This window comes from Tetrao urogallus, assembly GCF_951394365.1.
Source record: "Tetrao urogallus genome assembly, chromosome: 17".
Taxonomy (NCBI): domain Eukaryota; kingdom Metazoa; phylum Chordata; class Aves; order Galliformes; family Phasianidae; genus Tetrao; species Tetrao urogallus.
Genome location: NC_136830.1, coordinates 5,770,144 through 5,791,424, shown reverse-complemented (window position 1 = coordinate 5,791,424; position 21,281 = coordinate 5,770,144). Strand labels below are relative to the sequence as shown.

General features: G+C 44.6%; 2 protein-coding genes across 2 annotated transcripts in view; both read left to right on the top strand.

Annotated features, from left to right (window-relative positions):
* Positions 1-10,803, top strand: part of CLIP1 (CAP-Gly domain containing linker protein 1) — a gene marked incomplete at both ends in the record, with an annotated part of 52,157 nt that extends 41,354 nt beyond the window's left edge. The window contains 7 exons of the mRNA XM_079543854.1: positions 3,125-3,177; positions 5,342-5,362; positions 8,073-8,190; positions 8,452-8,611; positions 8,793-8,842; positions 9,793-9,917; positions 10,581-10,803. Coding sequence (XP_079399980.1) covers positions 3,125-3,177; positions 5,342-5,362; positions 8,073-8,190; positions 8,452-8,611; positions 8,793-8,842; positions 9,793-9,917; positions 10,581-10,803 — 750 coding nt within the window. The remainder of the gene's footprint in view (positions 1-3,124; positions 3,178-5,341; positions 5,363-8,072; positions 8,191-8,451; positions 8,612-8,792; positions 8,843-9,792; positions 9,918-10,580) is intronic.
* A 943-nt stretch (positions 10,804-11,746) lies between these two features.
* On the top strand, positions 11,747-18,478 carry VPS33A (VPS33A core subunit of CORVET and HOPS complexes; the record flags this gene model as incomplete). The annotated part of the gene is made up of 13 exons (XM_079543926.1): positions 11,747-11,848; positions 11,922-11,987; positions 12,072-12,199; positions 12,417-12,606; positions 13,309-13,425; positions 14,091-14,265; positions 14,718-14,911; positions 15,931-16,057; positions 16,225-16,292; positions 16,776-16,913; positions 17,296-17,433; positions 17,569-17,737; positions 18,285-18,478. The coding sequence occupies 13 exons, from the start codon at positions 11,747-11,749 to the stop codon at positions 18,476-18,478; spliced, it is 1,806 nt and encodes a 601-aa protein (XP_079400052.1).
* Positions 18,479-21,281: the final 2,803 nt, after the last annotated feature.

Here is a 21,281-nt window from a genome sequence, read left to right as displayed (position 1 = left end):
AGAGAAATACTAGATTTACATCCATTACATATGGTGGTTTCATTTCTTGCGGAGCATTTCTCATGATAACACCATGAAGGCACCTAAGGAACATCTAGCTTAAAAGCAAGAGTGGAGCATGGCTTTGTGTACTGGCTGAGAGCTCTTCTGCAGAAATGGGCATGCCTGCTCTCAGAGGCAATGGAAGAGATGTCTTCCATCCTGTAACACAGGCTAACACTTCTGAGGCCAAGAGGCTGGCTTTTCCCCCAAGGAATCTAACCTGCTTTGAAATACTGAGGATGAGTAACTACAGATCTAGCAAGTTTCTAAATCCCTTTGGCTGCTGCTAGGAGTAATGCACGAGCTTCTTCATCCTGAAGAGCCTTTGGAGATGATTAAATTGAGTCCCAGACGTGTGGGCTCAGCCAATGAGTCATGATGCATCTGAGTAGTGATGTGATAACAGAATGCTGTCATCCTAAACAGCCAGTGGGAGCTCTGCTCCCTACTCCCACATGTTTTCTTAAATTATTTCAGAATCTTTGAGGCAACCTGTTATTTTTTTGAAAGAGTTGTAACTTGAAAAGGAGTCAGCGACATCGCTCAAATCTTTCTGCCTATCCTAAATAGCCAGTCAGAAAGTGCCTGAAGGAAGGGGACCTTCAGCCCACGGGGCTGGCAGAGGTGAATGCAGTCTCACTGTGGCCTCATGTAGTTTCTAGATGAACTCACAGAGCAGTCTTGGTGTCTCCATCCTATCTGCCTGTGGATCTGTCAGCAGGGATCCAATCTCAGTGCCAGGTCTGTGAAGCACAAAGAGCCAATCACCTTGCAAACAGGAATATTCTCAGTTCACTTTCACCGTGACCTTTTCTGTCCATAAGCAGATGGCTTCCATAACTAAGATTTGGAAGGTCTGCTAGAGCTTGAGAAACAATCTGTTTACCTTCCAATTTCCAGTGTGAACTTTGCATTGCATTTCTGAACTGTCGTATTGGATCCAGTGAGCTGTGTGGCCTCGTAACAGCCTGGGAGAGGCCTTGGTTGTTCCAGGAAGTTCTGCTGTGGCAAAAGGAGCAAAGGCAAAATAGCGTCATGTAGAATGCAGGTTCCCTTCCAGGTGTCACACGATGAGCTCAGTACTGTTCAGTTCTTATTGATGAGATGTGCAGTGTATCCGCCCAGAACCGTTAGATCTCTTGGTTCCTTGAATGGAAGACGGATATCCTCCCAGAGAGCATTCTCTGGAGCACATGAAGTACTGACCGGTGCTGATCATCCTTTTCAGTCTGATGGAGACCTGCTGTTAGCCTTCAGAATGCAACTTTTTTCATGTTTCCTTTGGATCTGCGCTAAACCTAAACTTAAAGTCAACTTGTTCGGCCTTTGACTCAACCAGGTTCTTGAGGATTCTGGCACTGGTAGCCCTTTCTCAGGTTAGCACGTTCACTCTGATTCCACAACTCTTTTATTCTGCACACACACTGTATTTAGGCACCGAGTTTCAGCACTGTTTGGACTTTTTTGCTTCAGGCTGCCTATGGAACTGAAAGAACATTGCTACGAAGAACTGCTCAGTTGGGTTTAAGAGAACGAGTGCTGATGCTGAGAAAGAAGATGACTTAGACCAGCATCACTTGTGGAGCTGTATTTCATACAGCAGATGCTGAAAAACTGGACAGTAGGGAAGGAGTCACAAATGTAGCAGTGCTTCAGTCTGGGTTTCTGTGCATGTCTATTAAAATGCAGTAAGAAAGATAGCAAGCATATGTTTTAAGTATTTTGAGCAGTCACTATGGTAACTATAAATTCTAAGTGTGCTGCTAGTCAGTTGGGTTAGTGAATCTGCAGCTGCATGTGACACACTTTGCAAAATTAATGAATACTCTTTCATGAATGATTTATCCTGACATCTAAAGGTTAAAGTGCCTAAAGATGCTGAGGGGTGGTTTTTTATATCGATTCATAAATAATTAGCTGTGTGTAATTAGTTAAAGATTCCTAGTCAGATACTGAGCTCGGGGAGCTTTTCTGGCTTCAGAGTATTTGCTGTGGCATTTCAGGAGCTCCAGACAGGCCCAGGCATTTAAATTTCAATGGAAAACTGTAGAAACATCAATCAGCTGAGCTGCACCATGTTTTGTTAAAGGTACATGAGGAGCCTGCTCCAAGGCAAGAGAGAGCAGACTTAGCATCTTGCTGTCCTTTACTTGTCTCTGATGTCCACGTCTGTCTTGTTCTGCACAAAAATCTGTCATTTCTCCACAGCCAACCAGGAAAATAAAAAGGATGAGGGATGCAAGGTGTGTGCTCCGAGCTGTGGGGCATCTCACAAGCATTGAAGGCTATTCAGGGGTGAATGGGCACTGAGCGAGCAGAAAGGAGAGGAAAGAGATGGAGTGGTGGGGAAAAAAGAATGACCTTAAAAATACTTAATTCTAACATTCTCAGTTACTTCAGTGTGTCTTCTGTGTTGGGGCTCTGTGGTTTTGATGTGGTTGCTACTTCTGGTTGGTGGATTTTGTTGGTTTGCTGGTTGTGTGCTTGTTGTCTGTTTGGACCCTGCCCCAGGGACACTTTCAGTGGAAGTTGTTGCTGGTTCTGAGGGCCCTGCAGAGTCACAGGTTTGAGATGCATTAGCAGACACCAGACAACAGCTCTTGGGATAAATAATTCATCTCTATACAGTGGTACAGAAACCAGTACAGATCAGTACTGGTATCCAGGCTGTTACAATAGCAAATCCAGGGATTCAATAGTACAATTATCCAGGTCCAAATGAGAACAAATCCAGTAATTCATCAATACAGAGTGAAACTTAACAGCTGGGAACACTTACAGTTCTGTGTGGTGTGCCTGGGGCCAAGAGGAGTTCTATTGCTGTGCTTCACACCTCTTGTGTGCACGGGGCTCAGGGCCTCAAAACAGTTTAAAGGTGTAATGGCCCCTCACCAGCTAACACTGGTCACTAAATGATCTGTGTCTGTGCCTGCTTTGGCCTAGAAGAAAATCGATCACCGTAAGGATGTGTGCACTCTGTAGCCTCTCCCATATTGTTTTATGAACGTGATATTCTGATATATTATAATAAGGAAATAACCCTTCATGTATTAACTGTGGGCTTTTTGTATTTGTGTTTTAGCTGGAAGAGGAGAGATCAGTACTCAATAACCAGTTACTAGAGATGAAAAAGAGGTAAGGGTATTTTTCTGATGCTGGTAACTGTACAGTCCTACAGAAAACTTGGCAAAACATTATCCAAAAAAAAAAAAAAAAAGCCAAGATTTTTCTCTACTATGTCATATTTAAAAGTATTGAGGTTTTTATGCAGCCCGGGCTCATAGATCATGTCTTCTCTTCCATATTTCTTTATAAATAAGGAGATGAAAATGTAATTTTTAATACAAGAAAATATAAGAAAACAAGCAGGAGTTACCATTTCCTCTTTAGTTTGTTCATCTTTGGTCCTCTGTAGATTGTTCATCAGTCTGATAAATATCATGGGTACAGATCCTCCCCGGTCAGGTTCTTAAGGAAGAAAAATACAGAGATGATAAGGATTTATATTAAAATAAATAAGTAAAGGCTGTTGCTCAGCCTTTGTTGGATTGTTTTGAGATATGAATCTCACTGTATCTGTAGTTATTGCAGTTCATTCAGCACTGCTATTTAATACCAGGAGATTTGTCCTGGTTGTCTGGGGCATCCATTTGTAAACTGCTGCTCAGTAAATGGTCCCAAGTTACAAAACGTGCCACCTTCCTGCTGTTAATAGGGAAAGCTAATTGGCTGCACACCAGAATGTGTTCAGAAAAATGTCGCCTTTTCAAAAGTAATTATATAAATTCTTAGAAAAAGAGGCAGATCTCCATGACACCAAGTGCATTCCAAGAAAAACAAACAAGCCTGTTAGAATTTCCTGTGCTTACAACACTCCAGCTTTCATGGACATCCTTGGCTATTCAGTATTTATACAGCCTGTTTTTATTCCCTAATAATCTGTTATTTGGGGGAAGGTGATTCATCCTCTGTTACATCTCACCCTTCTTTTAAAGGACAGTATGCACAGAGGATATTACACAAGCTAAAGCCTTCTTAGAGAATGCAACAGTTCTATTAGTCATTATACTAGTGGATGGACAAGTCAGCAGCTGAAGTTTCAGCATTTTTAAGCAGCATCACGAATTGGATCGTAGGGCTTGTAGCTGTGTATAACAGCATAAATGCCACTTATACATGTTAAAATACAAATTCTAGAGTAAGCTGTAAAGAGCAAGAAGAGCGGCTCTGATTTTCCTTCTGAGTTGGATCTGTCACGTCTGCACCACACGTATACTCAGCAGTATATTCTGTAATTCTGTATAATAATAATTAATTCTGTACCTGTTTTTACTCTGTGTGAACTGCCTGAAATAGCCAACATGAATATGAGATCGTCACAGGGAACATTAACAGTACTTTCAGGGTTGTCAGGTCCATCCACCTTCGCTCACCTTTGGTTACAATGGGATGCCCAAGTTTCTAACTGACTTTAATGATATTTCTCTTTGGTGTTGAATAAACTCCAATACAAAAGATAAAACAAGAATCAAGTCAGAGTCATTGGAGCAAACTGTAGACCATGAGGGGTTAAATGGAAGCATATGGTCTTATTTGCCAACAAAAGCAGACTGAATGAAGAACTAATGAAACAAAAAAAACTTGTCTCTAAGTTCCTGAATTCTACTGAAGCTGGTGTTGAGCAGTGATTTCTTCCTTTTGTGTTAAGAATCTGAAGTACTGAAACAGAGACATCTGCTTATCTCAGTTAGGTTAGATCTCCAGCAGATCTTCCTTCCATTCCACCCACAGGAATTTAACAACTGCCCATGAAACAGTTCAGCTAGCAGTGACAGGAGATCAGTAGCTATGGATCTGATGGGGTTCTGTGTTACTTCAGCTCATAGGGTCGTTGTGGGTTGCTAACTGTCTTACTGTCTTTGAGCTTGCGCTATTTATCGATACTCATTTCATTCCTCTCTCTTCCCTTTCCTACCCTTGCTTCCTTTGCTATATCTGTGTGTCTTTAATGGTAAGACTAAAGAAAGTCTATCCACGTTATAATAAATAACTTTTTTTTTTAAGTATAGCTGTTGTACATATTTTGGCTGCCTTTGTCCCTTGGTGTCTTGCTTTTGTTTTGTAAAATACTCAGCTATATATATATCTATATATATAAAAATATATATAAAGTCTATATTTTTTACAAAAAAAAAAAAAAAGCCCATGGGTGTGTGCAAATTTAGTTCTTCCTTACAGTACTTGGCATTTCTATTCCATATTTCTAACGTTTGGTTCTTGTTATCTTGCATTTTTAAAGCTTCCCCAGTAGCACTTTAAGGTACCTGCTTCATTCTTAGAATGTCTGATTTTTGTAGTAAGGGAAGAATCTGGGTGATGGGCTTTTTTTCCAATAAAAACAAAAAACAAACAAAAAAATCCTGTCTCCAATGACTTCCACACACTGCTCAAAACGCGCTTTAACCTCCTCTTGAAAGTGAAATTCTGAATTGGCACGTGAAGTGAACCGACAGGGTTTTTTTAATCGCTATTGGCAAGCAGATATTTTGAATACGGACTTCCAGGGAAGAAGTTTAAGTTCACTGCCTCCGTTTTCCCCTTATAGAATGTATTGCCTCTCATCTGAATCGCAGTGCAAACGGTGCTGAGGGTATCAGTGGGGCAGGCTCTGCTGATGTTGGAAGTGAGCTGTGATCCCCACTCAAGTATAAGTAATTAGTGAGATCTACCCACTGTAGTTGTAGGCTGTCCAGTCTGCACATTTTAGAGGGCCTCTAACCAGAGCTGTAAAGGATTGTTTCTGCAGACACTGCTCTGTAAAGGAAAAAAAACAATGCATAATATGAGAACCTTTCCCCCCACCTCTTGTTTTCTTTCCTCTGTCCCTCTCTTATTTCTTTCCCCTTGCGTTACAGTATTCTCACTCCTATATATAAATATATATTTATATGCTTACAAACTGTTTACCTTTCCCAACGGCCTGAATTCTTGTGCTTCCTTTTTACAAGGCCAACAAATGGCAATCCACCATATCTGTACAGAAAGCATATGTCTGGCCTTCATCTCTAAGATGAGGATCTGACCAAACAGCTGAAACAGTGGCTCAATAGCAAGTTCCTGAGCATGAGATGAGTCACTGGGGTTTCCATCTGCCTTTTAATGCGGTGTGCAGAGCAAAAGGAAAACCTGGGCAAAGTGTCAGGTAGGAGGGAGCTTGTGAGGAGCATCCTGCAGATGTTCTTTCCCAGTGCAGCTCTGTGGATTGCAGAGGGCAGCAGCTTCCTGGACATTTGCAGGGTTACTTTCCCACACCCCTGGCATTTAAAAACATGGGTTAGGCTAGAGTGTGTGAGCAATGCTACTGAAGAACACTGAGACTGACATGCTTTAAATGCTCTGTTGAATCAGATGTGATAAAGGATAATGAGGAGGTCTGCTAAATGCCACTGCCCTTTTTGTTAACAGGAGAATAACTTGTATTCAAGGCAAGATCGTGCCATCTGCAGCTTGTTGTTGCATTTCTCTTTATATCAAATTCTCTCATTGCAAAAATAGACCAAAATCAACCTTTCGGTTCTTTTTTGGTAGCTGCACCAGCTTTTCTAAACCCCAGATTCTCCACTTGCTGCTTCTTTTCTGAGTATAACCTTAGCAATGGAAGAATTACGTTAACTGTGCCCTCCTTGTTGAGTTTCCCATTTATCAAGTCAGTGAGATTTGCTGTATTTCACGCTCTGGGTATCATGGCTCTCACTAACTGTAGATACTGTGGATATAAAGAATTTCAGCCTGGACCTGTCAGCTGTCCCCTACCTGCAGCATAGTGTCCCACAAGGATTGTTCCACTCTTTGTCCCTTCAGCACAGAAAGCATAGTTTTATGTACTTACTGAGATGAAATCTCTGTGTTGTTTGGTCTCTGTGGATACGCATTCTGACAGCTTAGCTCTCATCAGCTCTCAGAGCCTGGAAGAAGAAAAATAGCTAACTTCTGAGCGGTGAGACCACAATCATCTGCATGGAGATGTCTGCAGTCACATAGAGAACTGGCTTCAGGGGCCTGGAGAGTTGACAGTCAGCTGCCAGGCACTGGTGGTGCTTTCAAAAGCAGATTTCTCCTTTACATAAGTAAACACAGATTATGGAGTAACAAGTTTTTGTTTGTTTGTTTGTTTTTTGGTGGCCTTTTCTGTTTTGGTTTTATTCTTTTAAACAAAAACCTGTTTAGTTTGTACAGAACTTCAATAGCAAAAGTCCTTCCCTCAGAGGACAGCTGCTCTTCGGGGCGTATCCTTGACTTCCAGGGAGACCTGCTGGTGTTAATGTGAGAACATCACTGTGGTGATGCCTTAAGGACACTGACAGGGTAGGGAATGTGGGCAGAAGTGATCGCTCTTTTTCATTAGATAACTGAAAAAGCTGGGAAGCCAGGACATGCGTACGCAGAAAGGGTTTGTGTCTGCTTGGGAGGATTTCTTTTTAAAACCCCTCATGAAGTAAAACAAATCCCACGTGGATTTCTGTGAAACAGGATTTGTTAAAAGCCTATAAACACTCTAAGTATCTGTTTCAGGAAATAACATTATTGAAATTAGTGAGGACCATTTGATATTTCCAGCATCACCAATGCTTTGCATGACAACTTGTATAATGAGCTTTGCATGCATGTTTTGTTGCTTGTCAATAATTTTCAAGAAGTAACAAAACTTTGATGTTAGGTTTGGTGGAACATTGTGCAACATGTTTGTTTATCCTGTGTCTCCTCAGTCTATTAACTCGTTTCTTTAAATCCAAACGGATACGATGATATGCAGATTCTGGCATGTGCTCCCTAGGTAAACTTCTTGCTTTGTTTCCAAAGTTGTGACATCTGACACGTTTATACAGATACTAAACCTTAGTTACGTACAGAACTGATCTTTGTTTTGAAGAACAACTTCTTATGGTATCCTAATACTTGAAATTATTCTCTAGGCAACAGCATTAACTTATTCTTGAGATGATTCCTGGTTGTGTTTGGTTTTCTTCTAGAGAATCAACGTTGAAAAAAGAAATTGATGAAGAGAGAGCATCTTTACAAAAATCCATCAGTGACACTAGTGCCTTGATCACACAGAAAGATGAAGAACTGGAAAAACTCAGAAATGAGGTAAATGAGAAAAAGCAGGAAAATCCTATGGAAAACCCCATGGCTAGCAGTGTCTGACTTGTAGCTGAAGAGTTGGCTGATTTATTTTACTTTATTAACTTAGCATAGTTAAATCTTAGAATTAAATCTTTAGATGTCTGTGTATGCCCAGTTAGGTGAGTGCTGGCCTGTGTTTGTGGTGGCAGTTTAGCACTTAGCATGTTGCCTTTGTGCTTTCATTTCATTCTGGAGGACCTAAACATTCTCTAATGACTGTTGCAGATCACGGTGCTCCGTGGAGAAAATGCTTCTGCAAAAACCTTACAGTCAGTGGTTAAGTCACTGGAGTCTGATAAGTTGAAACTTGAGGAAAAGGTGAAGAATTTGGAGCAAAAACTCAAGGCAAAAAGCGAACAGCCATTAACTGTAACTAGCCCCTCAGGTAAAAGAGAGAGCTTCTTCATTTCTCTGTGCTGTCAGCTTCAATCTTGCAGATTTTGCAGCTGTTAGATGCATAGTTAAAATGAGATAGCCCGCTATTTTCAGTCTCTGACTAAGCCATGGATGTTTCATGCTTTGAATTACTGGTTGTTTATGCCTCGCTTTTTTGTTTCTCTTTAAAGGTGATATTGCTGCTAATCTACTTCAAGATGAAAGTGCAGAAGATAAACAGGTATTTGATCTGAAACATCAGTGAGCTAAAACAGCAGTGTGTCTATAGGCACAGTGCAATCCTCCCACATACAGTTCTTAGCACATTTTGGAAATCAGGACTACAATAGACAGTTTTTTGTTTTCACCTTTTGCTGTTGAGGGGAAATGTCAATGGCTAGAATAACATGAGGAAGCAAGCAGGAGAAGTAGAGGTAGGAACTAGCTGCTCTGTTACCATATGATTCAAACAGATTTAGGAAAAATGTGTATGAAAGGATACAGTAATCATAGTGGACATGTGAAAGAAAGCAGTGCAACAGGGCTGCCTGTGACAACAACGGCCTAGGATGCATGGTTGGAATAGCAGTGCTGTTAAATCACTGGAGTTGGTCGTGCTGATTAAAAGTCTTTACTGGTGACACAGTCTGTACAGAGGTCAGAAGCAGTGCAATTAACCAATTAAGTAACCACCAATTTCTTTTTTTTATCCCTCCCTGAATTCACCTGCTGATGACAATGCTTTCTTCTGATCAGCAAGAGGTTTGTTCCATTTCTTGCCTTTTATTTTATGCACAATGACAATTTGCCAAGCATTACTTGGTTACTGCCAGTAGTATTTTCATAGTGCTGTCTGCTGATCTCTGAGTGGCTCAGACTGCTTCAGGAAATGCCACGTGGGTGCACTGTGCTGCCTCACTGCCACCACTGGGGTAGCTCAGGGAGTGACATGGCAGCCCCTGGTGCACCCACTTGAGCAGCAGGTCCAGAGGAACAGAGATGTACTTCTGATCAGAATTACACTGCTGGCTCTCATGCTGAAACAGTAACCTTAGAAAAAGAGCTTGATCTGGTGGTGGTGGGTTGAGACCCATTAACATCTGTCATTTTGGGGGCCATTCCTGTGGTGTTTGCTTTCTGTGGACATGCAGTCCTCAACCTTCTGACTGTTCTTGTTCTTTAATGTCACAGATTGACTTCCTGAATTCAGTGATAGTAGATCTGCAAAGGAGAAATGAAGAATTGAACTTGAAAATACAAAGAATGTGTGAAGCAGCCCTCAATGGCAATGAAGAGGAGACAATCAACTATGACAGGTACAAATCCTAATGGGAAGTCTCGGCTTGTGTTCTAGGAGGTGCTGGTAGGAGTCAGTTCTGTCAGCTGCACAACACGTCAGCCTGGTTTCAGCTGCCACAACAAATGCATAGTTTCCTCCTGAGTTTAGGTAGACTGAATCTATTTAGGTCTATTACTGCAGGGTGCTGGGTGGTGCAAAATGATCCCCAGTACTCACCTGCCACAAGCGCTGGTGTCTTGTAACGTATCTGTTGTCAGTCTTGGTTGAAGTCAGTCCTTTCCAAGTTTCATAGAAGAGTCTTTGCCCTTAAGATGCCATTATCTACACTGAGATGGGGAGATCCAGTCCAAGAAACAGAATGAAAACCTACTTCATAAATTGTGAGTTCTGATCTCTCTTATGAAGAACAGAAACTAGCTTCACTGTGTTTCTTTTCAGATAACGCCTCTATGTGTGCACATGTTTACACAGAGCAGTTTGTGTAGTGAACAGTGTAGTGTAAGGGAACGTGGGGTACTGTGATCTTCAGGAGAGTCTTTGTAACGATATTTTATTGACCAGCGTGGTATTTCTTAGGTTCAGTAATTGTGAGATAGCTTACCGGGAGGGAAGCAGAGCTACCTAAAGAATTACGAGAGATAATTGCTCTGTTTGACACGCGCTGGTGCTGGTTTTGCAGTGAGGAGGAAGGCCTGTCCAAGAAGACGCCTCGCCTCTTCTGCGACATCTGCGGCTGCTTTGATCTCCACGACACCGAGGACTGCCCGACCCAGGCGCAGATGCTGGAGGAGCCTCCACACTCCACATACCACGGCAGCAGGCGGGAGGAGCGGCCCTACTGCGACACCTGCGAGATGTTTGGGCACTGGACAGCTGACTGCAATGACGACGAGACCTTCTGACACAGCACGCGGCCGGGGCCGGCCTGTCTGCGTGCCCATCGGACATTTACACAACCAGCATTTCTGTGTGCTGAATGTCAGAACAGGGGATGGTGTTTCTTGACCCCCTTGCTCCCTTTCCCTTTGCCCATCCACTTTAGAGTCAGTAAATTCATAAATATTTTCCTCCTCCACTAATAAGTACCCCGTTTCCCTTTATTAAACTTAAGTGAGGTATAAATAAATGATTTAATGGGTGACTTTATGCTGTTTCTTCCCAGGCTCTGGGTTTGTTTCAGCTCTAACACGTTGTGCCCCCGTGCTGTTGGATCTATTGGTGGGAAAACATGTATAGGAACAAAGCACTATAGTTATATTAAAGCTTATTTAAATACTTTAAAATTATGCTGTTAATTTTCATATTTGCACTAAACCATTTTAAAGCTGCATTTGTACATTTAGATTTTTAAGCTTTTTTTGACACTGGACTGGGTTGAGAACTATGTTGTATTAATTTCCATTTCCTTGTTCGCTTGCAGTTTGTGCCCTTGGCCTCCAGCTCTGCCTCTGGCCCGGAGGGCTGCAGTACCCTGCCTCGGGTGTGCAGTGCAGACGGGGTAAGGCGCTGCTGTGGGCTTTTTAGAGACCCATCTGCTGCGTACACCTGAAACAGTTTGAGGCATGCCTTTTTTTTTTTTTCGGCATTCTTTCATCTTCTATACAGTGAGCGTGTGTGTGTGTGTGTATATACATATATATATTAAAGTTATATTTTGAGAAAAAAAAAAGCGTTTGCTCTCTTCTGTTCGGTTCCCCTAGCGTCGTACGCGCCGCCCACCGCGTCCCGCCGCGTCTCCCCTGGCGCCCACCAGGGGGCGCTGTGCGGCCGGGCAGCCCCCGAGGCCCGGCACCGCCTCGGCTGTCACGTGATGCATCAGCTGACCGCCGCCGCCGGGCGGGAGCGATGGCGGCCCACCTGAGCTCGGGGCGCGTGAACCTGACGGCTCTGCGCGAGGCGGGGCGCAGGGAGCTGCGCGAGTTCCTCGATAAGTGCGCGGGCTCCAAGGTGCGGGGCGCGGCGGTGGGGAGGGGAGCCGAGCCGGCAGGGCGCGGTCCAGCGCCTCTCTGTCCCTCCGCAGGCCATCGTGTGGGACGAGTACCTGACCGGGCCGTTCGGGCTGATCGCGCAGTACTCGCTGCTCAAGGTGAGCGTCTTTCTTTAATCACGAGTGGTTTCCGAAAGGGGGGGTGGCGGCAGCGGCGGCGGCTGACGCTTCGTCTCCCGGCAGGAGCACGAGGTGGAGAAGATGTTCACCCTGAAGCCGGGCCGCCTGCCCCAGGCTGACGTCAGGAACGTCATCTTCTTCGTGAGGCCCAGGCTGGAGCTGATGGACATCATCACGGACAACGTGCGCAGGTACGGCCGCGGGATGCCCTCGCCCTGCCCCGCCCGCACCCAGAGCGGCGGCTGAGCGTCCAAAAGGCCGGGTAACAAACATTTCAAATACTCGGAAACAGAAGGTTATGAACGCAGGTTTCTTGAGCTCAGTGCCCTCAGCCCGCGCTGTGCCGGCTGGCTGTGCCGCCGAGTGATGTTGTGACTGTTTGCTGTGCCCCTGCCGTGATTCTTCCAGGGAAGACAGAGGCCGTTCTCCCCAGAGGGACTTCCACATCCTCTTCGTGCCGCGCCGCAGCCTGCTGTGCGAGCAGTGGCTGAAGGAGCAAGGTGTGCTGGGGTCCTTCATCCACCGGGAGCAGTACAGCCTGGACCTGATACCCTTCGATGGGGATCTGCTGTCCATGGAGTCTGAGAGCGCCTTCAAGGTAAGAGCTTTAAGGCAGCTGCTTTGTGCTGGCTCCTGGAGTCAGGTTCAGAGGCTCTCAAACAGCAGAAGGCCCTGCAGAGCAAATGCACCTTAGTTCTGAGAGCTGAACTGAGCCTGAACTCGTCCATTTGCTGTCTTACTAAACGCTGCAGGAACAGTCAAGCTGCATCCCATCCCTCTAGCTATTAACCACCAGTGCTATTTTCACAAATCGGGCATTCATTCACAAGGCTTAAAATGATCAGTCATTACAAAGAACCAGCACAGTTCACGTCAACATGCAATAGAAAAGCTGTGTGCAGTGCTGTGTGTGTTACAAATTATGCGTGTTTTCTAAGAAAACTGCACCCTAGGACAGAAACTTTCAAGAGATATTCTTTGCTGTCTTGGCTTTAGCAAACATAGCCAGGAGGGCCTGCAGCTGCTTGTCAGTGCTGTGCTGAGCTACTGTGTTCTCACATGGGCCTTGGTAGAGGCTCGCTGCAGTTCTAGTCTGGCTCTCTTCATTCTTTCTGTCAAACCAGGAGTAGCACATTTCACAGTGATTGGTATCAAGTGATTTACCTAACAGCACAGATAAGGTCTGTATTTGCCTATGGCCTTAGGTTTTTCCCTGGCCTGTGTCTCTTCTGATCCGTTTGCACGGAAGAAGCGGCTGTGTCGGGTGGACGCCTTCCATCGAATCCTCCTTGTTGTTTAGGAATGTTACCTGGAGAGTGACCAGACAAGCCTGTACCACGCAGCAAAGGGGCTGATGACTCTGCAGGCTCTCTATGGAACCATCCCCCAGATTTTTGGGAAGGGCGAATGTGCCCGGGTAAGGTAAACGCTGCTCAATACATCTTGTCCTGTGGAACGAGAGTTTGTTAAATGCTATCTGTGGAGTTCGTTTTTCAATCCAGATGTGTATTCTCGTAGTATTGGAATTTTGGGATCACAGCCGCCAGGTTGTCGTTATCTCTGGTCAAAAGGACAATTACTGCTGTGTTGTAAGGCTCCCTGTCAGAAGGGTTATCTGATTTTAGGGTCTGCTCTTCAGTATGCTTCTTTTGTGCTTTCAGTAGTTCCTCCTATGGAGTTTAACACTTAGCCACTCCGTTATCAGAATGGCTGAATAAAGCTGGAAATGTACAGTCTACTGCTCATGCACTGTCTTCTCTCTCCCTTTCACTGCCATGCTTTTTTTTTTTTTTTTCCTCCTTTCTGATTAGCCTGTAGTTTAATTGGTACCTTTTGTAATGAGGGAGCAGCTTGAGAGGAAGCCAGTGCTTTGGCCACAGCTGCTGCCCTGCTAAGCAGCAGAGAGTAGCAGCAAAGGGCTCTGGTTTTCTCGTCTTGTCCTGCTCCCACCTGACTGCCACTTTGTACCTCTTGTTCCCTTCCTTTATACAGGATTGTGCCCCTATATTTGCACGTACCTGTACAGCCTGGAAGTCAAATCCATCTGCTGTGGCTTGACAGACCAATGTGTTTTCCTTTCAGCACGTGGCTAACATGATGATCAGAATGAAGCGTGAGTTCCCTGGAAGCCAGAACTCCATATTTCCAGTCTTTGATACCCTCTTGTTGCTGGACCGCAATGTTGATCTGCTGACACCGTTAGCCACGCAGCTGACATACGAAGGGCTGATTGATGAAATCTATGGAATTCAGAATAGTGAGTACTGCAGGTCAAGGAGCCTCTGGTCAACAGAAACTGTAGTGCATGCCTTCACCATCCAGCCTGGGTGGTTCCCTCGATGCACACTGAGGGAAACGAAAGTAGTTTATGAAAGGTCGGTCAAGGTGTTCCCCTTCTCTTTGGGCAGTAGGCAGAATAACTCCAGAGGCATTTACAGGTTTTATGCTGGCCTGGTGACTGGCTGGAGGGCTGCCTCCAAGCCTCTTTGGTACCTAGTGCTTGGCTTTTGATAAATGTGCATCTCTGGGTCCCCATGTGAGTACCAACAGGCTCTCTTTTAATTAACATGCACGTATGAAGTAGTTTTGACGTTCATAATAGCTTTGCTGACAAGAACTCTTTTCAGCTCAGAATACAGGTTTCCCAGCGTGCTTTGTTAACTTACACTGGTGAAGTCCTTATCAGAGTTATTTCTCTGCCTTTGATAGCATACGTGAAACTCCCTCCTGAGAAGTTTGCCCCGAAGAAGCAAGGCGAGGGTGGCAAAGATCTCCCCACAGAGCCTAAAAAACTCCAGCTGAACTCAGCTGAGGAGCTGTATGCTGAAATCCGAGACAAGAACTTCAATGCTGTGGGGTCAGTGCTGAGCAAGAAGGCCAAGATCATCTCAGCAGCCTTTGAGGTGAGGCCTGTATCCAACGATGCATCCCTCGGGCGTTCCTGACATCAGATACAGACACGGTCTGTGCTAAGCAGGGCTGTGACTGGCAGCTTGAGCTGCTGCCAGGACTGATCCCCAGCCAGAGAACACTGCTGTTTTGACTTTGCTTCTTCATTTCTGCCACATTTAAGAAGTAGTGATACCTTAACTGAAGTAGTGTGTGCTTAGCCTCATCTCCTAGAAGATGTCTGTTACTGCAGTAGTGCTGATGGTGCTAAAGATGGATTATTTGTACTGCTGCCTTTTAATTTACTTACTTATTTTAACAAGAGGAAAGAAAATTGGCAGAGGTAATAGGTGATAATGAAACAGCACCATATTGGCAGGAGAAGACTTCTTAGATTGCAGGCTTCTCATTATCACTCTCCTGCCTGCACTTGCCCACTTACTTAAATTCTTCACGTGTCAATTTATTTATATTCTAAATTGCAGCAAGAGGCATGTAGCCCACATGAAATACAGACCTCTGGGCGGCTCTGAGAGCTGAAGTCTGCATTGTGTTTCGTCTGACCATTGCCCCAAATCTAGGACACTGTTGCAGCCAGGCACAATGAAAGGCAGGCTTCTCCTTGTGGGAAAATGTCCCCATCTCTGTCTGCATTTGCCTAGAGCAAATCTGTCTAGACCTGTCTGCTGGCAGCTGGTAAAGAAAACTGTCTGCGTAAAAAAGGTAGTTGTTCCTGGAAGGGAACCTGAGGAACAGATAGTCACAGCTGGTCTGTGAAAGGTGGTTGGCAGCATGGTATAATAGAAAAAAAACAGTCCCTGTTCCTGTTGTATTATGACTTGCCTCTTCTATCAAAGCACTGTTACAGGTAATGCTGCGATTTTAGTGTAAATGTGCAACTCTTCTGACAAAATGCTGTACATCTCTAACGGTGTTTGCTCTTGCACTGTGTTCCATAATAGACTGGCCCAGTTAGTGGGTGGCTGATTGATCTGAACAACACCTAACCTTAGCGATGGATTTATTTCTTTAGGAAAGGCACCACGCAAAAACTGTTGGAGAGATTAAGCAGTTTGTGTCACAGCTGCCGCACATGCAGGCAGCAAGGAGTTCTCTGGCAAACCACACCTCCATTGCAGAACTCATCAAAGACATCACCAGTGAGTATTCATTCGCTGAACAGTCTGACTAACTGGAGTGTAGTAAGACGTAAAATACACTTCCTTGACAAAAATGGTGTTTGTTCCACTCTGCATCTCTGCTAATGTTAGATGTAGAAAATTAGCTGTCAGTTGCTATTGCATTGGTTTTTATTCTTTTCCCACAGCATCTGAAGATTTTTTTGATAATTTAACAGTAGAACAGGAGTTCATGTCTGGAATAGACACAGATAAGGTAAGCAGATGATGACAGCCAGTAACTCTTCAAAAAAACTATCTATATATTTTTCTTTGTTCCTTTTTTTGTTGTTGTTTTTGAGAGAGAAAACACTTTATCTGGATAATGTCTGGCTCCATCCTTGTGTGTATCCTTGTGTGTTTGCAGCAGACTATTCCAAGTGGTGCATATCACTGGTCCTACTCAGAGACACTCCTGCACTGTGTGCTCTGCCAAGCTCTGCTTCCCTCCCTCTGCCTGCAGCACAGGTGCTCAGGTGGAGCTCTGTGCACAGGGCTCTGTGTGCTGGGAGGAAGGTGCTTAGTGCAATCAGTGCTGATCACTGTTATACAGGTGGTTCTGAGCTGCCTGGAGAGCAGCTGCATTTCCTCTCTTGCCTTTCTGCAGACACTAGTCAAAACTAGATCTTCCTTTCCAGGTCTGCTTTTTGCTTTTAACCGGGCTTTGACTAACAGCTTATGTTTGGTTTTGTTTTAATAGGTTAACAACTATATTGAAGACTGCATTGCTCAAAAACATTCATTAATCAAGATCCTACGTCTCGTGTGCTTGCAATCTGTATGCAATAATGGACTGAAGCAGAAAGTTCTGGACCATTATAAAAGAGAAATTCTCCAGGTTGGGCTGTAACTTTTGCATTGATAAATTTCTAAGAAAATCTACCCCAAAGCCTCCACTCTACAGCTTGTGCATTACAGACAGATGCATCTTGTAGAAGGGCAGTATTATGACTTCAGGTGTGTACAGGCAGAGGCTGAGGCTTGTTGGGCTGGCAGCTATGATGCAGGAGGTGCTTAAATCTGTTACACAGTATGTACAGAGAGGGTTGTATCATTAAGTGTTTTGCAGTCATGATTTAAATGCTCTCAGTGGGATACACACTATATATTGGGACCTTAAACATCTTTTAGATTAAAAAAAAAAAAAAGTAGAAGGCAAAATGTTGAACACTGTGCTCCTAGATTATTGGCACAGCATTAAGAACAACTTCATGTTGCAGACTTACGGCTATGAACATATACTGACCTTAAACAACTTAGAGAAGGCTGGGCTCCTGAAGCTGCAGACAAGTGGTAGGAATAACTACCCAACAATCCGGAAAACCCTGCGCTTATGGATGGATGATGTTAACGAGCAGGTAAACAGATGCTCCTGCAGCGACAGCTGTATCTAACGCCACGGGACTGTGTGCAGAAGGAAAACTTGCACATGGGGCGGCTTTGCAGCATGAAGTAGCAGTCACGTGCTGCTCACTCTCTGCTCTCCCTTGCAGAACCCCAACGACATCTCCTACGTGTACAGTGGCTACGCGCCGCTGAGCGTGCGCCTGGCACAGCTGCTGGCAAGGCCGGGGTGGCGGAGCATAGAGGAGGTGTTAAAAATGCTGCCAGGACCCCACTTTGAGGAGCGGCAGCAGCTACCGACCGGCCTTCAGAAGAAGCGTAAGTTGTGTTTTGTTTTCACACTTCTTAAAGGCATATGCATCTCTGTCAGTGTGAGTGAGGCAAATGGAAAGCAAGGCCGGGAAAGTCCAGGTATCTGTCTCCTCTTTCTGTCTCACTCTACTTTATCTATTCATTTTGGATAGCTTTTTGGCCTCTTTAAAGCTTCCACTCACCTACTCAGCCTGCTATTAACCGACAGCACCGTGCCTATTGAAAATACTATATGGTTGTACATTGTTTAACTTTTCATCAGTGTATAAAACCCTTCTATTACAATAGAAGTGTTTCATACACTAAGTACAAAGAAGGTCAGCACCACTCTGTTAGTACTAAGCCTGGCCAGACAGAGGCACATTCTATAAAGAGACTGCAGAGCTGGCAGCGGAGTCTGCATCTGCTGTCTGCTACTGTGCCCAATAGGCTTCTCTTCTAAATCAGCTCCTAAATTTACTTTAGTTTGAGGACGGTCTGAGTTGGACTGACAGTTGATGGATAGGAGATTGAAAATAAAAGAAAGGCAACCTGTCTTTCTCTGTATGTGCAGGTCAGCACGGTGAGAACCGAGTCACGCTGGTGTTCTTCCTGGGAGGTGTGACATATGCAGAAATAGCTGCACTGAGATTTCTATCTCAAATGGAAGATGGAGGCACAGAGTACGTCATTGCCACCACAAAACTCATCAATGGAACAACCTGGATCAAATCCTTGATGGAAAAATTAGAGCCTGCCCCTTTCTAGAAACTATGGCAAGAGAGAGTGAAACTGAGCAGCCCTGTGTGACACAGGTGCATCACCTGCTGGTGGGGCTCTTGACTAGGAAGGAATCATGCCCCAAGAAGAATGGCATGCTCCTGAGACCAGTCCATGATGCAGCTTCCCACCTCCCTCTCTGCACTTGTATTCCCACTGTTTGTTTGTGGAACTTGTAGTAGCCCAGTGGTGCTGAAAGACATTAACCATGAAATAAACAATGGGAGAAAGAGATGTAACTGCTTGCAGTATGAATCAATGGTCAAGTGCTGGGGCAGAGGAATTTGCCCTGCTCAACCCACTTCCGTTTTTCTTTCAGTTTTGTTCTTCCTAACAGGCTCAGGAAGCAGTGTCTCATCTGGTCCTGATTTCATATCACTGGTCTCTGTGGCTTGTAGGTCACAGCTGAGTTTTCTCACATCCCTGAACACCGATTGTACAAGGGAAAGATTGTAGTAGAAAGATGCAGATGCAGTAAAGAGGAAGCATTGACTTCTTTTACTGCAAACCTTTAGGTACAGTTTGAGGACAAAAAAAGCAATGACGCACAATTCACAAAGTAGCAAAATGAAACAGAAAGCATTAGGTAACAGGCTCCTTTTGCACCCAGCTGTTCAAGAACATTCTCTACTATTCAGCTGCTGCATATCCTCAGTGCCCCTCAAGCAGCTGGTGATGTGAGGGACCCGTACTGCGCTGTCTCTTAGGGCTAGCTACTTCTAGGCCACATTTAAGTCCACTATCTTGCACGCTGCTTGGCCAGGACATTCACTGGACTTCCTGTTGCACAGGCAGCAACAGCTAAATCTTGAACTACAAACATGCACGTCAGCAGCACAGACTGGACGCAACCGACTGCAGCCAGGTTGCTAGGGAAATGCCAGTCTTTTACTTCAGCCATTTTGGGAGGGGCTCAGTGGGAGGTGGATTGTTTGTGCCAGGTATAACCCCCACCTGCCTGTAAAGCAACTCCTGAGTGTGAATTGCATCACTGTGCCACGTGTTTGAAGGTACACAGACACAGGCACTGCTCACATGGGATGCAGACCAAAAATAGCTGTCAGTAAACCAGTAAGCAGCAGGTTTAAAACAGACACCTTTCTTGTTTTCCTGTGTTCAGTTTATAAACTGTGGTACTTGCTGTTGCAGAGCCCGAAATTACAACGGAATTTTCCTTGGTCTTGGGGGCTGGGGCTGCTGAGCCAACGTACACAAGCGGCAGCTTCTGGCTCCAAGAGTGTGCTTCACTATGGCTGGTGGCTGGGAAGGCAGAGCAGGCCCTGCTGTCTGCCCTTCCCTTTGGCTGCTGACGCTGTACTCACGCTCTCCACAGCAAACACTGAGGACTCTGTTTCACACTGAATTTCATTATTACACAGTTATGAAAAAAAAAAACAAACCCACATTAAATCACTCTCTTAGCAAACATTTCTGCTCTGTTATCCTGCATGATGTGTAATGTGTTGCAAAAAAAAAAAAAAAACCTCCATTTTTTCCTCATTTCAGTCAAAAATTAATCACACGGCAATGACTAGCACTGCTCAGGCTGCTTTGTGACCCAACACAAGTGAATAAAAGAATACAAAGCATAAATTCAACAGCTTGCTTACCTTTTCACTTGGACTTGTAAATACATTAGCAACACTAGAAGCAAAACCTACTTACATTAAAAAAAAATACTTTGTGCCAAATACTTGGTAAACTTTAACTTACCAATGACACCATGCATATTTTTTGCAGGCTGTTGCCTGCCCGACCAACAAGCAAGAGCCACGTGGCTACACAAACTAAACAAAGTCTCTTCCTGCAACTAGTCAACAACAAGAAGCCATCCTGACGTTGATCGATTCTCTGGAGGAGCAATTACTACTTAACAGGCTTCCTGAGCAGCTTGATTATGTTCTGCTTCTGTCCAAGGCCTTGCTGACCATGCGGGTAATAATTTGATAACAAGAGAGCTTAATTAAATAAAGGGGCCATTTTCTACATCATAATATCTTTGTAGGTAAGAGATTTGATTTGCAGTACATACCCTTCCTTCTCTCTGCTGTCTGCATTTGTCTGGTTTACAAGCAAAAACAGAAAACATTACCCAACCTCCACTCAGAAAGACTTTCACATTTCATACAGCATTATCAAAAAGCAGCTTTGCTAAAAATAAATCTACATCTTGCCTCTCTCTCCCCCCCCCCCCCTTGCCACAAGTGAGTTGTAGATCTTGCTCTCAAAGGCGGGGAGGGCTTTTTGTGTGTGTAAGGGTGAAGATAAGGCTGTGAGGCAGTGATCAACATATAGATCACACGGTTTTCAGCGCTCACTTTCTTTAGATAACAGGGTGCAGTTCAGTGTGCACAGTTTAACCTGCGTTGCTGACCTTGGGCAACCCCCAGCTACATGCAAGCATCCTGCTCCTGCAGTGCCCCACAAGCACCGGGCCCTCAGAGAACAGGAGCCTTCCAGATATCCGAGCTGCAGCATAAAAAGCATTAGATGACATAATACTTCATTACAGGAAAAAAAAAAAGAGGCATATAAACAAATGGAGGCTCTGACTGGTAACACTGGGAAAGCCTGGTGCTTCAACTCACAGAAAGCTGTCGACAAAAGCTCTCCGGGGAAGGGGGGCGATTCAGAGAGCTCCGTGCTGCTGCGCCGCAAAGGCGCTCTGTCATACAATAATTGGTCCTGACCACACCTAGTGCATTAGTCCTCGTGGGCTGCAAGTACAACCTCATTACTCCTGGCTCCTGGATGAGCAGATCAGAAGGGGATCAAACTACAGCACAAGCCA